This window comes from Pseudopipra pipra, chromosome 11 (genome assembly GCF_036250125.1).
Source record: "Pseudopipra pipra isolate bDixPip1 chromosome 11, bDixPip1.hap1, whole genome shotgun sequence".
NCBI lineage: Eukaryota > Metazoa > Chordata > Aves > Passeriformes > Pipridae > Pseudopipra > Pseudopipra pipra.
Genome location: NC_087559.1, coordinates 16,492,571 through 16,514,790, shown reverse-complemented (window position 1 = coordinate 16,514,790; position 22,220 = coordinate 16,492,571). Strand labels below are relative to the sequence as shown.

Below are 22,220 nucleotides of genomic sequence, written 5' to 3'. Positions count from 1 at the left end.
GGTGGTGCCACTGGTGCTCACTGGGTGTTGGGGCACTTCTGGATTTTGTCCCCTGTCTGTCATTTTGAGAGACTCAAGAAAATGTGACTGACAACCCAGCTGCTAAAGCACTGGGGATGGCAAAAGCTCTCAGTGCATGATGACTTCTTGCTGAAGCAGTAAATACGTATCATATTGATATATTGCCGTGGAGTCGATTTCTAATGGTGTGTAGCAAATAATATATTCAAACTGTAGCATCTATTTGTGTTACGTTGTACATACTGTAACAGATAAATAGATGTTTCCAAGTCCTTTTGAAATGTAATGATGAGAAATGCTGCAAAATCTGGCTGGGGGCCTGCCGGGATGCTCGCAGTTAAACCGGTATAAATTGAGGAGAACTTGAATCATCTACTTTGCTCTAATTTAAATTTAATGCAGAATTTCTTCCCTCAGCTTTCCCAAGGTGGCTCCTTGTAATCCCAGCTTAACACCAAGATGCTCCCCTCCCTGCTTGGGTTGGTGACAGCTTCACCTGCCTTCATGTGGCTGGAAATTGCCCCATTTCAGGGGCCAAATTCAGCCTGGCTTAAACAGAAATAATTCGGGAGATTTATGGATAAGAGGCAAACGTAGCTGGGATAACATCAGCTTTTTCTGCAGGTCTGTTTGCTGTATAGGTGTCAGTGATGCATGAAGTGCCCCACATATAGATAGCTGGATATTTGTCCCCAAGATCTCTACATGTGCCTCTTTACAGCTCCGTGAATGAGAGCAGCCAGACAGCACCGAACCTGGCAGCATACAAATTAGCCCCTCAGAAGTGGGTGATATCACGGAATAGTGATAAACAGAGGAGTGGTAATTATATACAGTAGTTCCAGCTCCAATGAAGTGGGGAATAGCCATGCCAGCATGGGGGAAAGAGGGAGAGTTGGATTTTCCAGCTGCTGGTGGTGGCAGGGGCAGCAGATGGGCTGTGGCAGGGTGCCCTGCTGATCTGAGGTGGGGAGGGCTGGGGAGCTGTCACCAGGACTTTGCTGGGCTGAGGAAAGCAAGGGTTTAGTGTCAAAGCTGGTTTTGGTGCTGCAGGTGCCCTCGGGCCACAGCTTTATCCCAAAGCCTGTTTTCAGCAGGCGCCTCTAAATCACTGTCTGCTGCTGGGAGAGATTGCAGGGATGAACCATTGTGTGTGCATCGCTTTCCCCCAGAGACCTGAGCCCCCCATCCAGGGCAGGCTTGGAGCTGGATCTGCTCTCCAGATATTCCATGGCCCAGCACTCAGCCGGGGTGCCTGCTCTGCTGCAGCATCACAGCTTTGCAGGAGTCCAGCAGTCAGTTTTGTGCCTTTTCTCCAAATTTACGTGAAATTGAGAGCGTAATGTGGATTTTGATATTGGCAACATGGCTCAGGGGAGCTGGGAACAGTCCCTGCCTGCCTCCCACTTGGCGACTGTGGCTATAATTGAGTTCAGCATCTCTCTGGGCAGCTGGAGCCCCCGCACTGGGATCAGCTGGGCAGCGTGTTTACACTTGCAATCCACTGGCTGGAATTAAAGCCCAAACCTGCATATCAATCCTGTTATTCTCCAGAGGTGTGGCGAATGGTTTGGCCACCCCTCTCAATGTCACGGGAATGTCACCACCTTGGTGGCCGGCCGGAGGTGGTGCAGGGGAGGTGACATTTATCCATGTCATCTGTGAAGGGGAAACAGGGAGGGGACCAGGATGGGTGTTAAACAATCTTCACAGTTTATTTCCCAAACACGTAGTTTTCCTTTAAATATGTGGCTTTTCCCTTGAGAAATTCAGGTCTTTTATTCCCTGGGTTTTGTCGAGAGCAGCCTGGCTGGTGGGAGAGCTGCTCACACTGGGCCATCAAGGACAGCAGGAGGGGACTGTCCCCTAGCTCTTCTCTCCCCTGATGCTGGGGTTCTTTGCTGCTGGACAGTGTGGGGCATCCCTCCAGGTGTCCATCCCAGGCACGGCACCGCGTGAGCCCTGCCTGGGGCTGCTCGCGCTTCCAGTCACGTCCGCTGTGGTTTCTGCGGGGCTGATCTCTGCTACCGCAATCAGCCGGCCCTGCACGGGCTCCGAGACAGGCACTGCACCGGGGGGGGGGCACAGAGGGAGAGGCACTGAGCTCCTTCCTGGAGGGAATTTGCTCCACCGCCGGGCAGCTCAGCAGCCAGATCCACTCCTCCTCTGCCATAGCTACCCCTACCCCTTTCACTCCCACAGCCGGGGCCAGGGGAAGGTGGCCTGAGTCATCCCATTCCCCAGCTTGGGCTTGGCATGTCTCTGTCCCCGTGTTGCCTGTCCCTGCCTGTGGATGGGACAGGCAGCTCTGCCTCTCTGCTGTGCTTCAGCAGGGATGTAGCTCCAAGAGCACAAAGGGCAGGTGCTGCAGCACCCTCCTTTTCCTTCTTCTCACCCTGAGCATCTCGCAGCTGCAAATAGCCTTCCCCAGACACTGGGCTCTTGGCAAGGATGGGCAGCTCAGAGCCAGGACCTTCTTCTGTGTTTCTTTGCCCCTGGTGGGATGGCAGAAGCAATTTCCCCAGCTCGGTAGCGAGGCCACCCACAACCTCCCTCTTTCCCTCATGGCCCTGTGCCTCAGCTCCCACCCTGTCTGCAACCACCCAGACATTCTACCTGCACTGGCTCAGCCCTGCCTGCCTTTCCAGAGGGATTTTACCTTCAGTGCCATGCTGGCAGCAGGGCTGGGGAATGGAGAGGAGGGCTGTGAAGGCGAGTGAGTGTGTTCCAGCATCGGCAGTGGGGAATTTGCCGTCTCTCCACCATAATTAAATATTGTTTGCATTGCTTATTGACAGAGTGCTAAGCTGCACTCTGTTTTAATTTGCTCTTTGATAGTTGCCTTTTGCTGCTAATTGATTTTCAAGGCTCTTTTTTGATTTGGGTTTTTGTTGTGGTTTTTTTTTGTCTGATTTAATACCTGCCATGCTACCAAAGCTGGAGAGGCAAAGGAACCAGCACTCACCTTCATGCCCACCCGCTCCTGTCACCTGCTCCTCTGTGCCACTGGCACCAGCACGGACTGCAGGCCAAATCCACATGAGAGCTGGCATGGCTGGTTTCCACCAGGGAACACATGCTGATGGGTTTGGGTAGTGGCATTCCCACTGTGCGTGCGGGGCTGGAACCCTGGGTGACCCCATGTGCTCTGCTCCTTCCCTAGGATGATCCCGATGGAGAAGAGATTGAGAGGGAGAAGTCCAACTCCTTGAAGCTGGAGTTCACGGACGATGACAACTTCAAGACCAAGGTTAACTATTCGTACGCTGCCGTGCAGATCCCCACGGACATCTACAAAGGCTGTGAGTGCCCCTCTTCACCCACTCCACCCCGTGCTGCCTGGATGGGCATCCACCTCTCCTGCTTGGAGTGCTGCAGCCCCAGGGACCATCACCTCTGGCTGCCTCAGCTGGGTCTTGGTGCCAGGGCAGGCTGGCTCCCACACAGGAGGGCACTGAAAAGAGGCAGTCACCGTGTCAGGACAGAGGTGACAGTACATCTCTCCCCAGGGACCCTCAAGAGCTCAGCACAGGCCAAAGAGGCAGGTCAGGGCTTAGGAGTTATTAGGGAAGGGATGGGGAGCAAAGGAGAAGTGGTGATTATGGTACCATGCTGTGACCACAGGGCTCTGACCCCCCTGCAGAAGAGCCCAACAAAGCTCGAGGAGGTTCAAAGCAGGTGTGGGAGAGTTCAGGAGGATGCAGCAGTTCTGTGCAGGAGCAAGTGTGGAGGCAGCATCTACCTGCTTGTAGAAGGCTGGGCAGTGGAAGCAGGGATGCTTCCTCACTGGCTTGGGGCTGAGGATATGAAAAGGGAGAAAAACGGCTGCAGTCCTCCAGGACAGTGTGATGCCACCCCGGGGCAGCCCCTGCTGCTGGAAGCATACAGCCACTGTCAGAGGGCATGGGTTGCTCCAAAAAGGAGGATGAGGTTGGTGGAGCAGCCGAAGAGCTGGGCCAGGGAGGGAGGGATGAATGGGATAGGACTTGCCACACTAGCTTGAGACCTCGTGGAGCGATGGAACAGTCCCTGAGCTTTCACATCTCTCTGGTACCTCGCCCTGCTGCGGTGGCACATGGTGACAGTCGGTCTCCATTTCCCTCTAGTGGCTGCTCTGCACGGAGCTGGGGATTGCTTCCAGCTGGAGGGCATCCTCCAGCATCAGCCGGCATCCTGTGCCCAGACCCTGCTGCTGTGGGTGCCCCTTGTTGCCCCGCACCACCATCGGCACCACCATCCCCACACCTCGTTGTTTCAGCGGCACTTGCCGAGGTCTCCTGGGTGGTGATGATGGTGACAGGGGCTGTGCTCACGTTCCTGCCCCAGGCGGTGTGTTCCCGGCACAGGGGCTCGTTACAGGCACGGCTGTGCTCGGAGCCGCATCGGTGCAGTGATTTCACCGCGGCGGCAGCAGCGGATTAGAAATTTGCAATTAGTTTTATTACCCAGCGAGCGTGGGGCAGGGAGCTAATGAAGCACATCATGCGAGCGGGGTGGGCTGCGCAGGATGCAATATTCATTCCTCCTCGCCCCTGCTCGCCAGCCGACGCCACGGCTGGAGCCCCGACACGGCCCCGTAAATCACCCCCCCCTCGGCCCTGGGACGACGGGAAACTGGAGATTAACGTGCTCCGGGGACTCACAGACGCTCAGAGGGGGATGCTGGAGAGGGGATGGGGCAGTGGGGGGTCACAGTGCGGGGACACCCTGCCAGTGCCCCTTACCAGACAGGGAAAGGAGCTGCAGCCACGGGCACGGCAGTTTGTGGGCACAGGGATCAGACCGTGCCCGGCCATACCAGGGTGCTCTGGAAATCCAGGGTGCAGGGAAGGGTGCGCAGCTGCTGCTCCGCAGGGAGTGGTTTGGGGCGAGGGCACGGAGACACCCGTGTGCCCTCCTCCTGCCAGGGACAGCGGCGAGCGTGGTGAGTCCCTGCAGAGCCGTGGGCGGGGAGCATCTCCCCGGCGGGACCCGGCGGAGAGGCGCTATCGCTGCCTGGCACGCTAATTAAACCACCGCGGAGACGCCCGCCGCCGTCACCCCTCGCTACACACACAAATTACATCCTATATGTGTTTTATTTACTGTGCCATTTTTAATTAAATCTGCAATCGCTCGCGGGAAGGGCGGGGCTGGGCTGGGCTCACCCTGATGGGGACAGGGACTAGATGGGGACAGGGATGGGGATGTCACCAGCGGGGCTAGCAGCTCTGACCTCAGCTGAGGGGGACAGGAGCTGTCCTGACCATGGACACAGCCTCTGTCCCAGGAGCTCATCACTCTGCACACGGGGAGAGCGTAGGTGCTGTGTTTGTGTGCAGGGAAGGTATATGGGCTGTATTTGTTCACTGGGATGATATGGGGGCTACATTCATGCCCAGAGAAGGTATAGGGGATGCATTTATGCTCAGAGGTAATATAAGGGCTGTGTTTGGGCACAGGGAGGGTATAGGATGCACATTCAGTACAAGCCTGGTGTGGGCGATGTGCCCCGAGGGGCTGGGGGTGCAGGTGCTGCCAGGGCTATCATGGATGTGTCAGTGCCCAGCCTGGTGCCCAGCTGAGGCTGCCAGCACTGCCCAGGGCTGCTCCAGGCAGGCAGGAGCCTGGCAGCCTCTCATGGCCCCCTCTCCTAGGAAAAACCACATCCTGTGGCAGAGCCAAACAAGAAATCATCTTAAGTGCCCAGGTAACAGCACTCTGTGTGGGCACAGTGCTGAGGAATGGCTGGGGAGATATGGATGGAGTAAATCATGGTTTGAAGGCATGGGAAGGAGTGGTACTGGGAGAGAGGGATCCAGGGATGCCTAAGGGAAGGAGTGGTACTGGGAGAGAGGGATCCAGGATTCACCCTGGGTGAAACCTACCCACATCTTGACAGTGCCTGAGGAGCACAGTGAAGGCTTGAACGGGTGATGACGATGTTTCCAGGAGGGATCATGTGTGGGAGGAAGCCTTAAGAGAGCTAAATATACTCCTCAAACACACACTGGCTTCCCTGCAACACCACACTGTGTTGTTTTGCCCAGTGCCAAGGAGACAGGGTGTTCCTGGGAGCCCTTGCACTCCAAAAATGCACTGAGGGTCCCCCAGGAGGGAGCAGTGCCCCTGTTCCCAGGGTGCTGCTGGCTATTCACTCCTGCAGTGGCACCCACCTCTGGCTCCTCCATGCCACAGTCCTGGGGCAACCCAGCATTGGTGAACACTGTGGGACTCCCCCCATCTGCCCAGGGCTTGGGGCACCCACAGCATCCAGGGTCCCCCTGTGAGCACAGGCAGGTACCATCACAGCCTCCCCACCAGCCGACCAGCCCTGTACCTTCTGTGCCACACTGCCCCCCCCCCCCCCCCGTGCCCCGCCAGCCCCTCTTGATTAATCACAGGCTGGGGCTGCCGGCAGCTTATCTTTTGCTTTAATAGCTGAATAATTTAAAACTGCTGTTTGCCGGCATCTTAATTGCTTTTATGTCAGGTGCAGGGCCAGCAGGAATGCAGAGCAGGGCCCGGGAGGCTCCACATGCCCTGTGGGGACACAAGCCTTGGGTTTCCCAGCTGGTGGCTGTCCCCAGGGAGTGGGGCTGGCACAGGGTGTTCTGCTGGGAAGGGGGTGAGATGGCAAGCCAGCTGTCCCCAGTGATGGCTGTGTCTGCCCCAGAGCAGATGGGGGACAGCGAGCGCTCTGTGAGCCCTGGAGGTTGGCTCGTTCCTCTGGGGACAAGGGGACAGCAGGGGGATGTTGGAGCCCTGTGGGAGCGAGGGAGTCGGGGGAATGTGGGAGAAGCTACGAAGGGCCTGTGGGGTCCTACATGGGAAGGAATAGAGGGGACACACCTCTCCCTCTCTGCCATCACCATGGTTCCCATCTCCTCAGCCTACCCCAGCTCTACTGCTCCCCCCACCCACCTGCCCACCCCTGGCTCTGTCTCCCACAGCCACTGTCATCCTCAACGAGCTGAACTGGACGCAGGCGCTGGAGGATGTCTTCATTGAGAACAGAAAGGAGGATCCCTCCCTGCTCTGGCAGGTCTTCGGCAGCGCCACCGGCGTCACCCGCTACTACCCTGGTGCGTGGCAGGGGGGGGCTGAGGGGCAGAGGGTTGGCCAGGGGCAGCTTGCGCTCTTCTGACTGTGAGATGTGGGTGAGCATCCCCCAGTGCTGGCCGTGGGGACCGTCTGGCACCCATGCTGTGCCAGAACCCTCTGGTGTGAGCTCATCACTGGAGCCTGCTGCTTCCTCAGCCCTGGGCATCCCACTGCCCTGTTCTCCACATCCCCCTGTCCCCCATTCCGGGACAGCCCTGCCTTGCTCACCACCTGCCTCCTCCCCACAGCCACCCCGTGGAGAGCCCCCAACAAGATCGACCTCTACGACGTGCGCCGGCGGCCCTGGTAAGGGGGTGCTGGGTGGGGAGGGGGGTCCTGTCCGGGAGCAGTCAGCTCCCTCCCCTTTTCATTTCACACACGGTTGGCATTGGCAAAGGGACACCATAACACAGGCAGAGGCATCCGACCTGCAGCTCTCTGCTCCCGCTCCCCTCCTCTCTTCCTGGGAAGGCAGAGCAGGATAAATCTTTGGGTGCAGATGAAAGTGTGGAGAGCAACCCAGTGCCCTCTCACCACAGCCAAGGCTGCCGGCACTCAGTCCTGGCCAGAATTCCCATCCAAATGGGAAAACAACCAGCTTGGAAACCGAGCTGGGAGGATGTAGAGAGGAACGGGCAGGCAGCGCCAGGCTGTGGCTCAGCGATAGCTGAGCAGCCACTTAGCCCACACTGAGTGAGGTGGGATTGAGTGGGCTCCCCTTACCCCAGGGGGAGGTGCTGGTGTGGCAGTGCTGGTTATCAGCTGGAGCTGGAGGAGTTACAGCCCCATCCTGCCCACACTCACTGCCTAAAAGTGCAGGCAGGGAGAGGGGAGCGGGCACAAGTCTGTGGCACGTGCCCAGGGAGCCCTGTATCCCAAGGGATCACCCCCTGCCCACACCGGAAGCTGCCCCCTCTCCTTGTCAGAAAATTAATGGCCCTGCTACTATGGTTAATTGTCTTTGATTGCTCCACATTAATTATTAACTGTTCCCCGATGGGGTGTCTGTGCAGGTTATTGCAGAGCAGGGACTGGGAAGACTGTTTTGGAGGGAGGGGCTGCTGATGTGTAGGGGCTACCGAGCGCAGCTAGCCCAGCTCCTTGCCTACTAGCCAGGCAGGCCACCCACTTGCCCACCCAGCCATGGAGGAGCAGCAGCACCCTTTGTGCTGGGGGGCAGCACAGCCCTGGGTACACCCCTTTGGGGTCCTATCCAGCCCTCACACCGGGGTCCGGTGCAGCACACAGCACCCACAGCTCCGGGGCCACGATCCCGCCCGCAGCCTGGACGGGGCCACTGGCGCCACTCGCCTGCTTTCCCCTCCCTTGATGAATGGCACCATTAGGCACAGCCGTCTCCCGCCGAGCCCAGGGTATTCATGTGAGCCGGGCAGCCGGAGATGGATGCGCTGCCACAACCCATTACGGGCGGCATCTTAGTTGGGCTCTGAGCCGCACCGACAGCCCAGCCCCGGAGAGCAGGGCAGGCACTCAGCCCCCCGGCCCCACCAGCAGGCAGGAGGACCTTGGGCAGCCTCCTGTCCGTCCTGCTCCCCAGTATGAGGGGAAGGTGTCAGGGGGATGCTGCACCCACATCGGGAGGGCCCCATGTGCCAGCATCCTGCCCGGGTAATCACTTGTAATTAGGGAACATCAGGACCTGGGATTAGCAATCAGAGCCTGCCCCTTCCCCACTCCTCCCCAGTAGTGGTGAGTAATTGATACTAATAACACACTAATTAATTCATATAAGGCCTGATCCTGATCAAGCCAATAACGAAGTTCCCTTGGACCTCAGCCACGGCAGGATCGGGCCCCACGTGATGGGATGGGGAGGCTGGGAGTGCCTGGCCATGTCTAGGATGGGTGCTGAGCACTGTGCCAGCCCTCGCCCCCGGATGGCACAGCAGGGCTGGGCACAGGACCGGATGCTTCAGAGGGTTCCCTAATTGTTTCTAGTGGGGAAGATTTACGTAGTATTATTATTTTTCCTCCTTGTAGCTAAAAATAACCTAATCAGCCTGGCCTTTGAAGCTACCAGGGGGGTAAATAGCATCTTAATATGGATGTGTGTGTCAGCATAATCAGCACGCAGAAAAGGGCCTGCGATGATGAAAGAGTTTAGCATTTAGAGCTCATTAGGCTGGTATGGTACGGAGCAGCGGGTCGCTGGCCGTCTGCTGCACCACACCAAGCCGTGTCCTCACCTCCACCTGCCCACTGCCACCTTGTCCCTGCTCCTCACCATGGGGTCACCGCAGCCCTGGGTGCATGGGCACTCTTGGCACAGCCTCCCAGCTGCTTGTGCCCTGGCAGAGCTTTGCTCTTGGGCTGCACCCAGAAGGGTTGGGGTTGGGTTTCCCCCAAAATGAGTCGACCCTGCTGACCTCCCTCTGTACCCCACAGGTACATCCAAGGTGCCTCCTCCCCAAAGGACATGGTCATCATTGTGGACGTGTGAGTACACAGTGGGGGCTGTGGCTGGGCTGAGCCAGGCCAGGATGGGGATACAGCTTGCCAGGGTGCCACTGTCCCACCAGTGGCCCCAGGGAAGCTGCGCTGGGACAGCGCTGGTGGGGAGCCCTGCACCCCCTCCCTGCTGAGCCCCCAGCACCCCTGTCTCCTGCCAGGAGCGGCAGCGTGAGTGGCCTCACCCTCAAGCTGATGAAGACCTCGGTTTATGAGATGCTGGACACCCTCTCGGACGATGACTATGTCAACGTGGCCTCGGTGAGTGCCACAGGGAGAGCATCTGGGCTGTACCCCCAGGCATCTCCCAACTCCCCGCCACGGGAGCCCTTTGCCCCTAGACCCACCTGGCTAAGGGCTCTGCAGAGAGAAATGCCATTTTTTGTCTTTTTAACCACCCAGCTGCACACAAGCAAGGAAAGGTTTGCTCAGGGCTTGGCTGTGTGTGGTGGCAAGCAAAAGCTGCCCCCATCATGGGCATGTGGCAGAGATGCTTTTGGGGCGATCCCAACCAGCCACCTCCTGTCCATCACCAGCCAGTGACACCTTGCACCCCGTGGCTGTGTCACCAGCTCGTGACCTCACGCAGCACAGCGGCCGTGCCACCACATCTGTGCGTCGCCGGGTGCCCAGCCCGTGCCCGCCCTCCCCTGTCTGGCCACCAGCACGCCAGTGCTAATTAACGTGTCTGGCCTGGCTCCGTGAGCTGGATCGCTGCTCCCTTAATGAATGGGCCCAATTGCCAGCAAATGAAGCCTTAAGCCAGAGGCAGCACCTGCTCCCAGTGACAGCACAGGGAGGCACAGCACGGCTGCTTGCACAAGGCTGGGGGGTCCTGCAGACGTGAGGGTGCGGGTGACCCCTCACTGCCAGCACCCACACTGGGCAGCTCAGTGCTGGATTTAGCCCAAGCTAGGCTTAGTCTCAGCATCAGCCCTCCCTGGGATGTGGGACAGAGGATGCTCCAGCCGCCCGTTGGCAACGGGTGGCTTGTGCCTGCTGGGATCTGCCCCATCCCCTTTCTGTGACCCACTCCCCTCCATTCTGCCTCCCAGTTCAACGAGAAGGCAAAGCCGGTGTCGTGCTTCAAGCACCTGGTGCAGGCCAACATCCGGAACAAGAAGGTGTTCAAGGAGGACGTGCAGGGGATGGTGGCCAAGGGCACAACCGACTACAAGGCTGGCTTTGAGTACGCCTTCGACCAGCTGCAGAATGTGAGCTGGGGGCTGGGCTGGGGGCTGGGGGCAGAGTGAACCCATGAGTGCTGAGGGCAAAGGGAGAATTCTGAGTACCTGGATGCTGCCCTATGCCTGGGGCTTCTTTGTGTAGAAGGCTCCTCGTCCTCCTTCTCAATGCTGGGGGAGACATCCCATCTCCCAGCATGCTGGAGCTGAGGTTTTGCTGGAGCTGCTGCCCCTCTGGATTATTCAAGGTTAACAAGGCTGGGTAGAGGGGCCAGATCCAGCCAGCAGCCATGCCAGAGGCAAAATAAAGAGGAATGATGCTGTTGGGTGCCAAGCAGCAATAGGCACAACATCATTCCCCAGCTGACAGCCTCCCTCTTCCTGCCCTTTCATCCTGGCCACCCTCACCCTGGAGAAAAGGGCTGGGAAAAGAGATGGGTTGAGGCCAGCCCTCCTGGCCACATCCAGCCTCGTGCCCGGTGCCGCTCGCTCTGGGTCCGGCCCCAGGTGCTGTCTCTGCCCCACAGTCCAACATCACACGTGCCAACTGCAACAAGATGATCATGATGTTCACGGACGGCGGCGAGGACCGGGTGCAGGACGTCTTTGAGAAATACAACTGGCCCAACAAGACGGTGAGGGGCTGTGGGTTCATGTACCGGGCTGGGGCCAGGGAGGGAGACAGCTGCCCCAGCTCCATTGCTGGCTCCTGCTTCATTTGCCTCGTCACCACCCTCCGTCCCCACCAGCCTGCTCCTGCACCGAGCCACTGCCCTGGAAATGGGTTTATATCCAGCTCTCACCTTGGAGTGCAGGAGGCACGGGAGTAGGAACCCCGTGGGATGCTGGGGACGGAATGAGGCTGCTGGGCTTCCTGAATACTGGCCCCGGAGGGAGCACACCCCAAGCATGGGGACAGGGCTGCTGGCAGAGAGACAAACTAGCAGGAAGGTCCCCATTGCCACCCAGGACCTGGAAACTTGTATGGTTGGGGGGTTCTGGTCCTTGTAGCACCCTCAGAGAGCACAGACCCCTCTGGGAGCAGCGATGCCCCAACATGCAGACCACTGGGGTAGGTGGCTTAGGCCAGTGCAGTGATGCTGAGGGACAGGACTGGCCTGGACCAGGCAAGGAGATGGAGGCTCCTTTGCTACCAGCACAGCCAGCATACCCAGGAGTCTTCAGCCCACCTGTACTTGTCTGTGGGCAGCACAGTCTGCAGCCAAGGCAGGCAGTGCCATGCTGTCCCTGGGGAGGTTGCCGTTGTCTGGGAGCACCGAGTGTGGAAGGTGCCCAGCAAATGGCCCTCCCTGCCACGCTCTGCCACAGGTGCGGGTCTTCACCTTCTCCGTCGGGCAGCACAACTACGACGTGACCCCACTGCAGTGGATGGCCTGTGCCAACAAAGGTGAGCGGGGCTGGCACCCAGCAGGCACAGGGGGCTGCAGGGTGTGGGGCTCACCCCTCTGCTTCAGTGCGTGATGCTTCTGGCAAAGCACTGGCTGCAGCCCTGGAGGGATGGACAGCAGGACAGCCAGACTGCTGGACTGCAGACAGCTGGATCTCCAGCTGCCTTCCTCTTTCTTTTCCAAGGTTACTACTTTGAAATCCCTTCCATCGGCGCCATCCGCATCAACACGCAGGTATGGGGAGTGGGCAGGCGGGCAGGGGGCAGGCAGGCAGAGCTGCCCCCCAGGGTGCCCTGCCTGGAGGAGAGTTCAGGCAGCCCTAGCCCCACTATGGAGAGCCCAAAGGCTGGCAGTGAGCGTGGCAGCGAGCTGGGGAGCTGAGCCCTCAGCCAGGCCCTGCGCTGTTGAAATAAGTAATTCATCTTCTGCAGCTCCCCACGGACCTGCTGCCTTTTGAGTGACTAATTATGAAACATCAGGCGTTAATCAGCACAGAGCAGAGCTGAGTGTGGGCAGGGCCAGCCCCAGATGCAGCCCCTCAGCAGAGCCAGTTGTGTCTGTCCCACACCCCATCCCACTGCCCCTTTCCTGCCCCTTTTCTTTATGGGATGCACACGAGGTGCCACGGTGGGCAGGAGATGAGGGTCCCCAGGCAGGGCAGCCCTCAGGGCGGGACTGGCATTGTGGCATGGGGGCTGCCTCCCTGCCCAGAGGTCTGCCTTCCCAAGGTGGGCCAGGATAAGGGAAACCTGCTCCAGCAGAAGATCCCAAAAGGCTGGTGGAGACAGCACCCATGTGGTCCAGACGTGAGGGAGCAAGCCCAGCCCCAGGGATGGTTGGGAGATGGGGGGCTCTGGCTGGCACTGCCTGGGGAGCTCCTGCCCTGCCCATCCACAGCTGATGACAAGCAGCCCCCTGTTTGCATCATGATGGGCCTGTTGGGGTCCCAGCTGGAGCCAATACACCTGAGTTTGGTGGCTTCTGAGCCCCCTCCCCTAGGTCAGCCTGCAGCTGGGGGCCTCACCAAGCACCCTATTGATAACCCCTGACGTGTGCACAGGAAAAAAGTGTCACTGCATTGGAGCAAGGAGATATTTGGCCCCCACATCATCCTTTCCCTTGCCCTGTGTCCCTGCAGGAGTACCTGGATGTTCTGGGCAGACCCATGGTCCTGGCTGGGAACAGAGCCAAGCAGGTTCAGTGGACCAATGTCTACCAGGATGCTCTGGTAAGGACCCCCACCCTGGGGTGCAGGGAGGGACCCCCAGGGTCCTGCACAGCCCCCAGGTATCTGTGGGTGAGGACATCAGCTCCAGAGTCCCACAGAGAACATGCCCCCATCTCCCTTGTCAGGGGGGCAACCCCCCTCTGCTGCCACCTGGGTCCTGAGGCTGGTGAGGGGACATGGGACACCCTTCTGTGCTTGTGCAGGGGCTGGGACTGGTGGTGACGGGCACACTGCCGGTGTTCAACCTGACCGAGGACAGCAGTGACAGGAAGGTAGGAGGCTGTGGCTGCCACCTCCCTGGCAGCACTGGGACACCTGGTGCAGGGCTGCTGCAGGGTGGGGAAGGTGCCCCAATGCTGGGTGCATGGCTGTGGTGCAGGGGGCACTGACACCCCTGGGGTGCTGCCTGCTCTGCACCCCCTCTCTAGGGTGAGACTGGGGGTGACTGCCATCCCTGTGACCCAAAATGGCCTTGGTTAGCTCTCCTGGTTCAGGGGGGACAGCTGGCGGCTCCAAGACCATGGGGGGTGCAGTGTCCCTTGGGGGGCTGCTGGGGGGGCTGGCACATCCCACCCTGTGCCCCTGCAGTATCCAAATCTCACCCACACAACCCCAGAGGGAGAAGATGTTCATCCTCCTGTTTCCCTGTCCCCTTACTGGAGGTGGCACGTGACAGCCCTGCTCCCACCCACCTCCCTCCCTGCACTTCCTTGCAGAACCAGCTCATCCTGGGCGTGATGGGGATCGATGTGGCTCTCAACGACATCAAGAGGCTGACCCCGCGATACAACGTGCGTGGAGACCCCTTCCCCTCTGTCCCTGTCCTGCACTGCCCAATCCTGGTGTGGAATCCCTCTGATGGAAGCCCCAAGCTGTGCCCTCAGCACCCCAAAACACCTCCAACAGCACTGGCAGTAGCAGGGTGTACGAGCCATGAGTGCAGGCAGGGACTGGGACAGGCAGATGAGCAGGAATCATAGCTGTGCCATGCTCTGGGACCCAGAGCACTGCCAAAAGTCTTGCAGGGTCAGCAGGGAATAAACCTTACTGGCCTGGGGAAGGGGGCAGTGGGAGAAATCCAGAGCCAAAATCTCACCCCAGGAGTGAGAGATTCCATTGGCCTGAGAATAGAAAGAGATGGATAGAATAGGCTGAGCTCCAGGGTTGACACTGGGTGAGCTCTGCCTGCAGAGGTGAGGGTGATCACACCAGCATGGCATGGCACAGCACAGCATGCCATGCCACAGAGCTGACTGACCAGCCTCATCTCTCCCCCTGTCCTCTCACAGCTGGGGGCAAATGGTTATGTCTTCGCCATCGACCTGAACGGCTACGTCCTGCTGCACCCCAACCTACAGCCCCAGGTGAGGAGAGGCCCCCTGAGGGACACACGGCTTCCCAGGGTCCTTAGGAGCTAATTGTGGGATTTGTGATGAGTTTGTCTGGACTCAGCGGCAGCTGTGGGAGCCCTGAGCCCTTCCCTGGCTCTCCCTTTCTGCCTGCAGATCATCAATTTCCGTGAGCCGGTGACACTGGACTTCCTGGACGCTGAGCTGGAGGATGAAAACAAGGAGGAGGTGAGCAGACCAGGGGCAGCTTTTGGGGTACAGGCTGCCCCCTCCACTCTGTGGTTGCAAAGGGCACTCAGCCCCTCCAACCTGCCCTAAGGAGTGCCTCATCCTAAGGGCCCTGGCAGCAGCTGGGTCACTGTCGCCTGGGTGCCAGCATGATGACCCCCCAGGCTGCTCACCCATGCACCCCATGGGTCCTCAGTGCCACCCCACTGGCATGGGTGCCCACAGGCACTGCTCTGTGGCCCTCAGTTGCCTCCTCTGTATCCCCCAGATCCGGAGAAGCATGATTGATGGGAATGACGGGCAGAGGTTCATCAAGACCCTCATCAAGTCCGTGGACGAGGTAATGCTACAGGGGAAGGGGTCATAGCCAAAGCTGCTGCTGTGCTGAGTGCCCAGCCCCAGTGGCAGGCTGTGTTGGGCTGTGTCTGGCACTGGGCTCAGAGCCAGGGCCCTGTGTCACCGTGCCAGCAGGTCCTGGCACCACACAGGCCTCATTGGCTCCCTCTGACCCACAGCAATACATCGACGAGGTGTTCCGGACCTACACGTGGGCTCCCATCAAAAGCACCAACTACAGGTGGGTGTCGCTGCCAGTGCACCCACACTGCCCTGCTCCAGCTGGACCCACACCAGCACAGGGCTGGGGGCTTTTGCTTGCAGCTCCCAACATCCCTGAGGCCACCAGAGACTTGTCCCGTGGGCTGCCGGGGTGCAAATGTGCGGTCACATCATTGCACGCGGTGCTGGAGGGCACTCCAAAAAGTGCTGCCTGGCACTGTGGAGCTGGAACACAGTCCTCAGACAGGCTGCGTGGCTACTGTGCAAGGGGCTGGACAAGGGATACCCGTGCCACCACCTGCCTACCCAGCCAGGGGCTCATGCAGGTCCCTGCCTGCTCTAGGGTGGGTGACAGTGACAGGTGCCCACCCTGCAGCACAGTCAGTGGCCACAGAGGCAGAAGAGAGCAAAGCTCTGCATTTATCACCCCGTTTGCACCAGTCTGGGCCAACAGATGCGTAAGAAAGACCCCAGTATCATCATTTCTGTGCTGTGCAGCTCACATTGACTTCATCCTGTGAGGAGCCAGTGGTCCTGCTGTTGCCCACTGTACCCTCCTCCTCCTCACCACCACCCAGCTCAGCAGGGGCTGTCAAGGGTCACAGCCACCTTCCAACACTGCCAGGTGTCCCCCATGCAGCTCTAGTCCTGTCTCCCATGGTGTCACCCCTCTGGAACTGAATGGCACAGTGCTGCAGGAGGGGACAATGACACAGGGTGACACAGCTGTGGCCAGGGCTGCAGGTTCATCTGTAGGGCAAAAGGTGCTGCTAGGGGCCCTGTGCTCCCATGGCTCTGCTCTGTGACAGGGATGTTCCCCGAGTTTCCCTGGGATACCATCAGCACGGGGTACCACCAACATGGAACAGAAAAAAGTCACCACTCTCCTGACACCTGTGGTTTGGGGTGCCATCACCTCTGACATGCTTTCTGGGGGGCCACCACCTCTGCCATGCTTGCTGCAATGCTCAGACCATGCTGCCCAGTGCAGACAGGACGAGCTGGATGGGTGTTTGGGAGACAAAGTCCAAATCTCAGTGGCTCTGATGCAGGTGTGACATCCGATGAAAGTCGGGAATGTGGCCCTCACCAGCTTATCCCTGGCAACACCTGGCACAAACACTGTCACCAAAGGCCACTGGCTGCTGCAGCTGCCACTGAAGAGCCCAGTTGCCTCCATCAGCTTGTCCTGTGGATTCAGCAGCTCCAGCACCACTTCCTGCCACCTCCTTTCCCAGCACTGTCCCACACCGCCAGACTCCTGGCTGGTGGGCCCCTCTCCTTCCTGGCTCACCTGACTCCAGGTGCCTTCATAATGGTTGTCACTGGTTTCTCCTCTCTGGGAAGGTTTTGTCCCTTCTTTTGAGGGCTGTGTCTCTTCCTGCCTTCCTCCCTCACAGGGGTGTCGTGTTCCTCTTCTGCATGCATCTCCCTTGGTTCCTGGGCTGGCACATCCTGCCCATCTCAGTTCTGGCTGGACAGGCATGCCACCTTCTGTGCTCAGGGTGTCCTCAGGATGGCCCTGGGTGCCACCAGGATGACCCTACGTGTTCTGGGAATGGCCATGGGTGCTCTGGGGATGAACTTGGCTACCCCAGGATGGCAGTAGGTGTGCTGGGGGTGACCCTGGGAGCCACCGGTCCTGTATGTTCCTGGGTCCCCCAGGACAACCCTGGGTGCTGTGGGGATGACCCTGGATGCCCCAGAACAGTGCTGGCTGCAGTTCTCGGAGAAAAGGATTGAGCAGGCTGTGCAAGAGGCCAGTGGGGCTGCTGCCTGCCATCAGCTGGGATGAGCTGCTGCTAGGAGGTGCCAGGCAGGGACTGGGAGCTGGCCAAGGATTCTGAGTGGCTCTGAAGCCTTACACCACGTGTCTGCTCTCCCTCTCCACAGCCTGGGGCTGGTTCTGCCTCCCTACAGCACCTACTACATCCAGGCCAACCTCAGCGACCAGATCCTGCAAGTGAAGTGTAAGTAGCCCCTGGCTCTCCCCGCTGCCCTCTTGCACCCCCGCTCACCCCACACCAGCCCGCGGCTGTCAGGGGGAGAAACACGAAGCAAAGACTTGTGAAAAGAGATAGGGATCACTGTGAGAGGCAAAAAAAAAGAGCAGAGTTAGAAATAAGAGAGGCGTGAGTAGAGGTGAGGGCACAGAGGGAAAGCGAGCTGCCTGCCTGGGGTGCCCCGGGGTGCCAGGGTTTGGTCCTTATGCTTTGCACCCCAAAACCCCAGCCCTGGGCTGCAGGCAGGCGCTGCCGGCGCAGGCAGGGATGTGCTGCCTGTTTGCCTCCTGGGGACGAGGGAGGACGCTGTAGCAGCCAGTTAATTTGTAAGCCTGGGAAAGTTTGCATGGATCTCTTTAATTTCCTTTGGTTTATTACAGTTCTTTTGGTTTTGGTTTAAGCCATTTATTCTTTTTATGAGTTCGGTTTCGGTTAGTTTCAATTTTTGTTTGGAATTAATCTGTGTACGTGTGTGTTAGCCTGGCCCCCCTTTCTCTCTCTTTCTCTCTCCCCTAACCCCCAAGCCTTTTTCCCACCTCAGGTCCACGCTGCTCCTGGGGACCCTCTCCCCCGTGGGAGAACCGGACCCTTGCCCTCTCCCCTCCGGTTCCCCTTGTTTCTCCCCCTCAGCCACCCCGGTGGCTCGACCCCAGCCCTGCTCCAGATCTGGCCCCTGCCACCCCCTCCATCCATGGGCAGGAGCCCCATGTCCCTGCAGGGACGAGGCCAGGCTGTCCCCATCCCCGGGAGGGGGGATCCCCCCGTCCTCCCCAGCTCTGCCCACTGTGCCGTGCATGCCCCCTCAGTGAGGACATTTTGATATCAAGACTGTTGCAACTGTTTGCTACTGACTCTCATTTTCCTTTGGAGTATTGAATATATATCTATATATTTCTCTAGTTATATCTTTGCATTTTTTTTGTTCTTATTTCACCGTGGCCTTTTCTTTTCCTTCTGTTATTGGGTTTTTCTTTTGTTTTCTTCATGTCGTTTTTTGCAAGAGGTTTCCTTTTGGTATGATTATGATACACAATATTTTTATTCAAACGTCGATTGAATAAAATATTGTTTGTGCCCCCCTTCCCCCTTTCCACCCAACCCCTTTTTTTTTTGTTTGTTGTTTTTTTGTTTGTTGTTTTTCTTGCTTTCTCTCTATGGTGGATTCACACAGTACCAAACATCAAAATGAAGGGCAAGTATTTTCAGTCTCAGACCACTCACCTTCACCACCCCGTCCCCTGCCCCGTGTCCAGTCCCCCCCAGCCCCCTGCTTGCCCATCTCCCTGCCCGTTTGCCACGCCGAACCTGCAAACCGCCACCAACTCGCCCTTCCTCCCTCCTCCTTCTCCTCCTCCTCCTCCTCCTCTCCTCCAGTTCCCCCTTTATTTGAAAGCAACATGTCTTGTTCTGTTCATGAGAGCTTTGTCACGAAAATCCCCACTCCCTCCCTGCGCATCACCCCCAAACCTGGTTCGATCTTGTCCCAGAGCCGGTCTCGTATGAAACTGCCGTTTTCGATCCACGAGGTTTTTTTGTAGCTAGTTGGATGCCCTGCTCTTCCTCCCCCACTGCAGCCCCTTCTTGCTCCTCTTCCCCCGCTCGTCTCCTCCAGCTCCTTCTCCCCCTCTCCGGCTCCTCTGCTTCCTCCTCCCTAAGACAACTCAACCTGAAAGGGATAGGGCTGTGCAGGGTGAGCAGGGCTGTGGGGTGGGTGCTCAAAGGTGGCAGGGACAAAGGGCAGCTGGGGAACCCAGTCCTCCACTGCCATCACCCTCTGGGACAGGGTTTTTTGGGGCAGTCCTCCAAGCAGAAACCCTCTGTGGAGGTGGGGATGGGACCACCCTGGGGCAATGCTGCCCAGCTGCAGAGGTGACAGCAAGCCTGGCCCCGTGGGGACACGGGGTGGCTGAGCCCAGGGGTGCTGCACTGCCTGCCCCCACGGCTGCTCAGTGGCCGTCCCCCCTGCCCTGGGGCCCAGCATGGCATGACGCCCCTGGCAGCCGCAGTGTCTTGGTACTGTCTGTGCCCTTGGGAGCAGCCAAGTTTGATCCCAAAGTCCCACCGAGGCAGGCGGGGGTGCCTTGGGCCAGTACCGCAGTGGAGTGAGATGTCACCCATGCAACACGGGCAGTATTTGGCCCATGTCCCTGAATGTGAGGCTGGACCCACAGCTCCCCCACAGCCCCATGGTGGGCCAGGGGACACCCAACACACACGGTCCCCGGGGGACCCACCGCTGTGCTCTGTCCCACATGCAGTGCCCGCCGGCAGCACCCGCTCCTGGCACGGGCAGGGGGATGGCTGTGGGGTCCACAGCAGCACAGGGAGGGACACGGGGGACAGGGTCAGGCGGGCAGGACAGCGGGGAGGTGGAAGTGTCAACCTCAGCCCTGTTCTATCAGCCTTGAGTTGCCTCCTCCCGGCGCCCCTGTGATGGCAATGCTGATGGACCAAGTACGAGTGTTTTGTACACCTTTCCTTCTCCTCCTCCTCTTCCTCTCATCGGCTTGTACCCAGCCCCTGCCTACAGCCCTCGGAGAGCAACAGTCCAACCTCTGGCTGTGCCGTGCAATGCACCAGGAGCCGGCGGGAGGGCGAGGGGGTGGCGGTGCCCGCCAGGGGGGGATATTGTCCCCGGGATGTCCCATAGCACCCCTCGATGCACCCCCTAACCCGGCTCGCCCCCACGAGCTGAGCCCCGCATCCGCTGCCCCTCTACCGAGGGCACTCCCAGGAGCCCCCCCAGACCTGCTGGGCTGCACCCCTCTGTTAGAGCAGAGCGTGCTGGCGGGCGAGCGGGCATCCCGTCCCCGTTGGGGTCCCACCGCCCCGGGGAGGGAGGGGCACCGGTGCCTGGCGGTGGAGCCCGTTAGCGCATTGCACGGCCCTGCGCAGGGCGGGAGCCTCTGGTTGGACTGTCCTCGGCAAGGTTCCCCTCTGGCCATGTCGATGCCTGAAAACTCCTTTATTTTTTTTCTCCCGACAACCGAGTGTTCTGGTGATCCTCCTCGGCCAGGAGCGCAGCATGTGGTTCCCTGCCCTTGCCCACCACCCCTTCCCCGAGAGAGAGACGTCCCCCCCGCCCTCCCGAACATGCATATATATACATGTGCGCACATATATATATGTGTGTGTGTCTGTGTGTCCCTGCGTACACGCCACCGGCCGCGCGTACGCGACCGCGCGCCTCCAGCCCGCGACCGAGCAAATTCGAGCCGAGATGGGCAAACCTCTCCTGATTTGGCTATAACCTTCCTTCCCGTGCGGTGCCAGCAACAGCAGAACGGCCTTTTCCTTCCTCTCTTGTTACTAAAAGCAGCAAATGCCTTTTTTTGTTTTTTTTCCGATTCCCTCCCCCCTCTCTCTCTCTGTCCGTCTCTCTCCCTCCTGGCCCCCCGGCGTCCCCTTCCCCTGCTCCCCGCCGGATAACCTTCCCTTTCTGTTGCAGATTTTGAATACCTGCTGCCCAACAGCTTTGAGTCGGAGGGACATGTGTTCATTGCTCCCAGGTAGCTTTGCGTGTGCGCTTGCCGAGGTGTGCATCCGCCCCGGCCCCGCTGCCGACCCCACCATCGCCCCCCATCCTCGCCTCATCGTGCCTTGTCCCCCCTCCCCGTGCCCCGTGGCTGTGTGTGTCGTGTGCCCGCTCGGCCGAGGGGGCTGCGCCGGGACCCCGGCCCCGCTCCGCCACCCGGTTGCATCCCACACAGTATATATGCACCCGGTGCGGCCCGACCTCTGCGCGTGCATATATAGGTATAGTTTCTGAAAATCCCTGCCGGGCGAGGGGCCGGCCGTGGCATCATACAGTCGTGCTGGCTGCGGGGTGGGGAGGAGAAGGAAGGGTAGGTTTTGGCTCAAATTTGGGATGCCCAGGGGGTTTCAGGAGGCTGCTGGCCACAAGGTGGGAAGGGGGACATGAGGACAGTGTAGTGGCCACGGGACAGACAGATCTGTCCCCTCCCCTGGGCCATGCCACCCAGTCTTGTTACATAACAGGAATGAAGCACCATCCCTCTGCGATGTGCTGGGGGAGCCCCATGGCTCGCCGGCACCCTGCCCTTCCCACTGTGCAATCTCTGACCAGCCCTAATTAACATCACAAGTTCGTTACCTCTCTACTGATAGGTCATTATAGCCTCTCACTGCCCTGTTAGGGGATGTTTTGTCATTGTGGCTCTTGGGGACTGCAGCAGGTTGAGGTACATCGAGGCCACCTGCAGGTACCCCCCACCCTCCCAGCCCACAGCAGGCATCGCTCACTTACATGAACTCTGGGCAGACCAGCCCAAAATGTACAGTTATTGTGTAGTCCCAGGTTTTTGTGGAGTGCTTGGTCCCCAGGCCACGCATGAGGCAGTGGAGTTGAGGTCCAGGACACATGGGAGCCAAAGCAGAGTATAAATGAGAAACAGGAAAACCCTGTTATTGAAAAATTGGCCTGTAAGCACTCTAAGGGGTTGGATAGGGAGGTGATGCCCGAGGCCCAGGAGTGGGTCTGCACCCCGACTCTCCTGCTCAGGCTGCAGTGATGAGGTCAGTGTTGGGCGTGGGGCTCTGTGGTTGGTGCAGCTGGAGAGGAAGGCAGGCTGTGAAAGTCAAGGTCCCCCAAGAAAAGTCGGTGCCCCCAAAGCAGCTCCATGAGCCCCCTTCCTGCGGTGGGTGCCAGCCCAGCAGGGGCAGGTGGC

General features: G+C 59.1%; 1 protein-coding gene across 3 annotated transcripts in view; it reads left to right on the top strand.

The window, feature by feature from the left end:
* Positions 1-22,220, top strand: part of CACNA2D2 (calcium voltage-gated channel auxiliary subunit alpha2delta 2) — a 209,160-nt gene that overhangs the window by 179,262 nt on the left and 7,678 nt on the right. For 2 of the 3 annotated variants that reach the window (XR_010433513.1, XM_064667862.1), the window contains exons 6-24: positions 3,185-3,323; positions 6,954-7,085; positions 7,353-7,410; positions 9,511-9,561; positions 9,735-9,834; positions 10,629-10,787; positions 11,285-11,392; positions 12,087-12,165; positions 12,351-12,400; positions 13,305-13,394; positions 13,598-13,666; positions 14,111-14,185; positions 14,684-14,758; positions 14,900-14,971; positions 15,240-15,311; positions 15,487-15,548; positions 17,423-17,499; positions 18,704-18,724; positions 20,981-21,041. Coding sequence is in view for 2 of the 3 variants with exons in the window: in XM_064667862.1 (XP_064523932.1) it covers positions 3,185-3,323; positions 6,954-7,085; positions 7,353-7,410; positions 9,511-9,561; positions 9,735-9,834; positions 10,629-10,787; positions 11,285-11,392; positions 12,087-12,165; positions 12,351-12,400; positions 13,305-13,394; positions 13,598-13,666; positions 14,111-14,185; positions 14,684-14,758; positions 14,900-14,971; positions 15,240-15,311; positions 15,487-15,548; positions 17,423-17,499; positions 18,704-18,724; positions 20,981-21,041 (1,550 nt within the window). In the remaining variant the exon portion in view is untranslated. The remainder of the gene's footprint in view (positions 1-3,184; positions 3,324-6,953; positions 7,086-7,352; positions 7,411-9,510; positions 9,562-9,734; positions 9,835-10,628; positions 10,788-11,284; positions 11,393-12,086; positions 12,166-12,350; positions 12,401-13,304; positions 13,395-13,597; positions 13,667-14,110; positions 14,186-14,683; positions 14,759-14,899; positions 14,972-15,239; positions 15,312-15,486; positions 15,549-17,422; positions 17,500-18,703; positions 18,725-20,980; positions 21,042-22,220) is intronic. The other variant, XM_064667863.1, reaches the window with a different exon arrangement.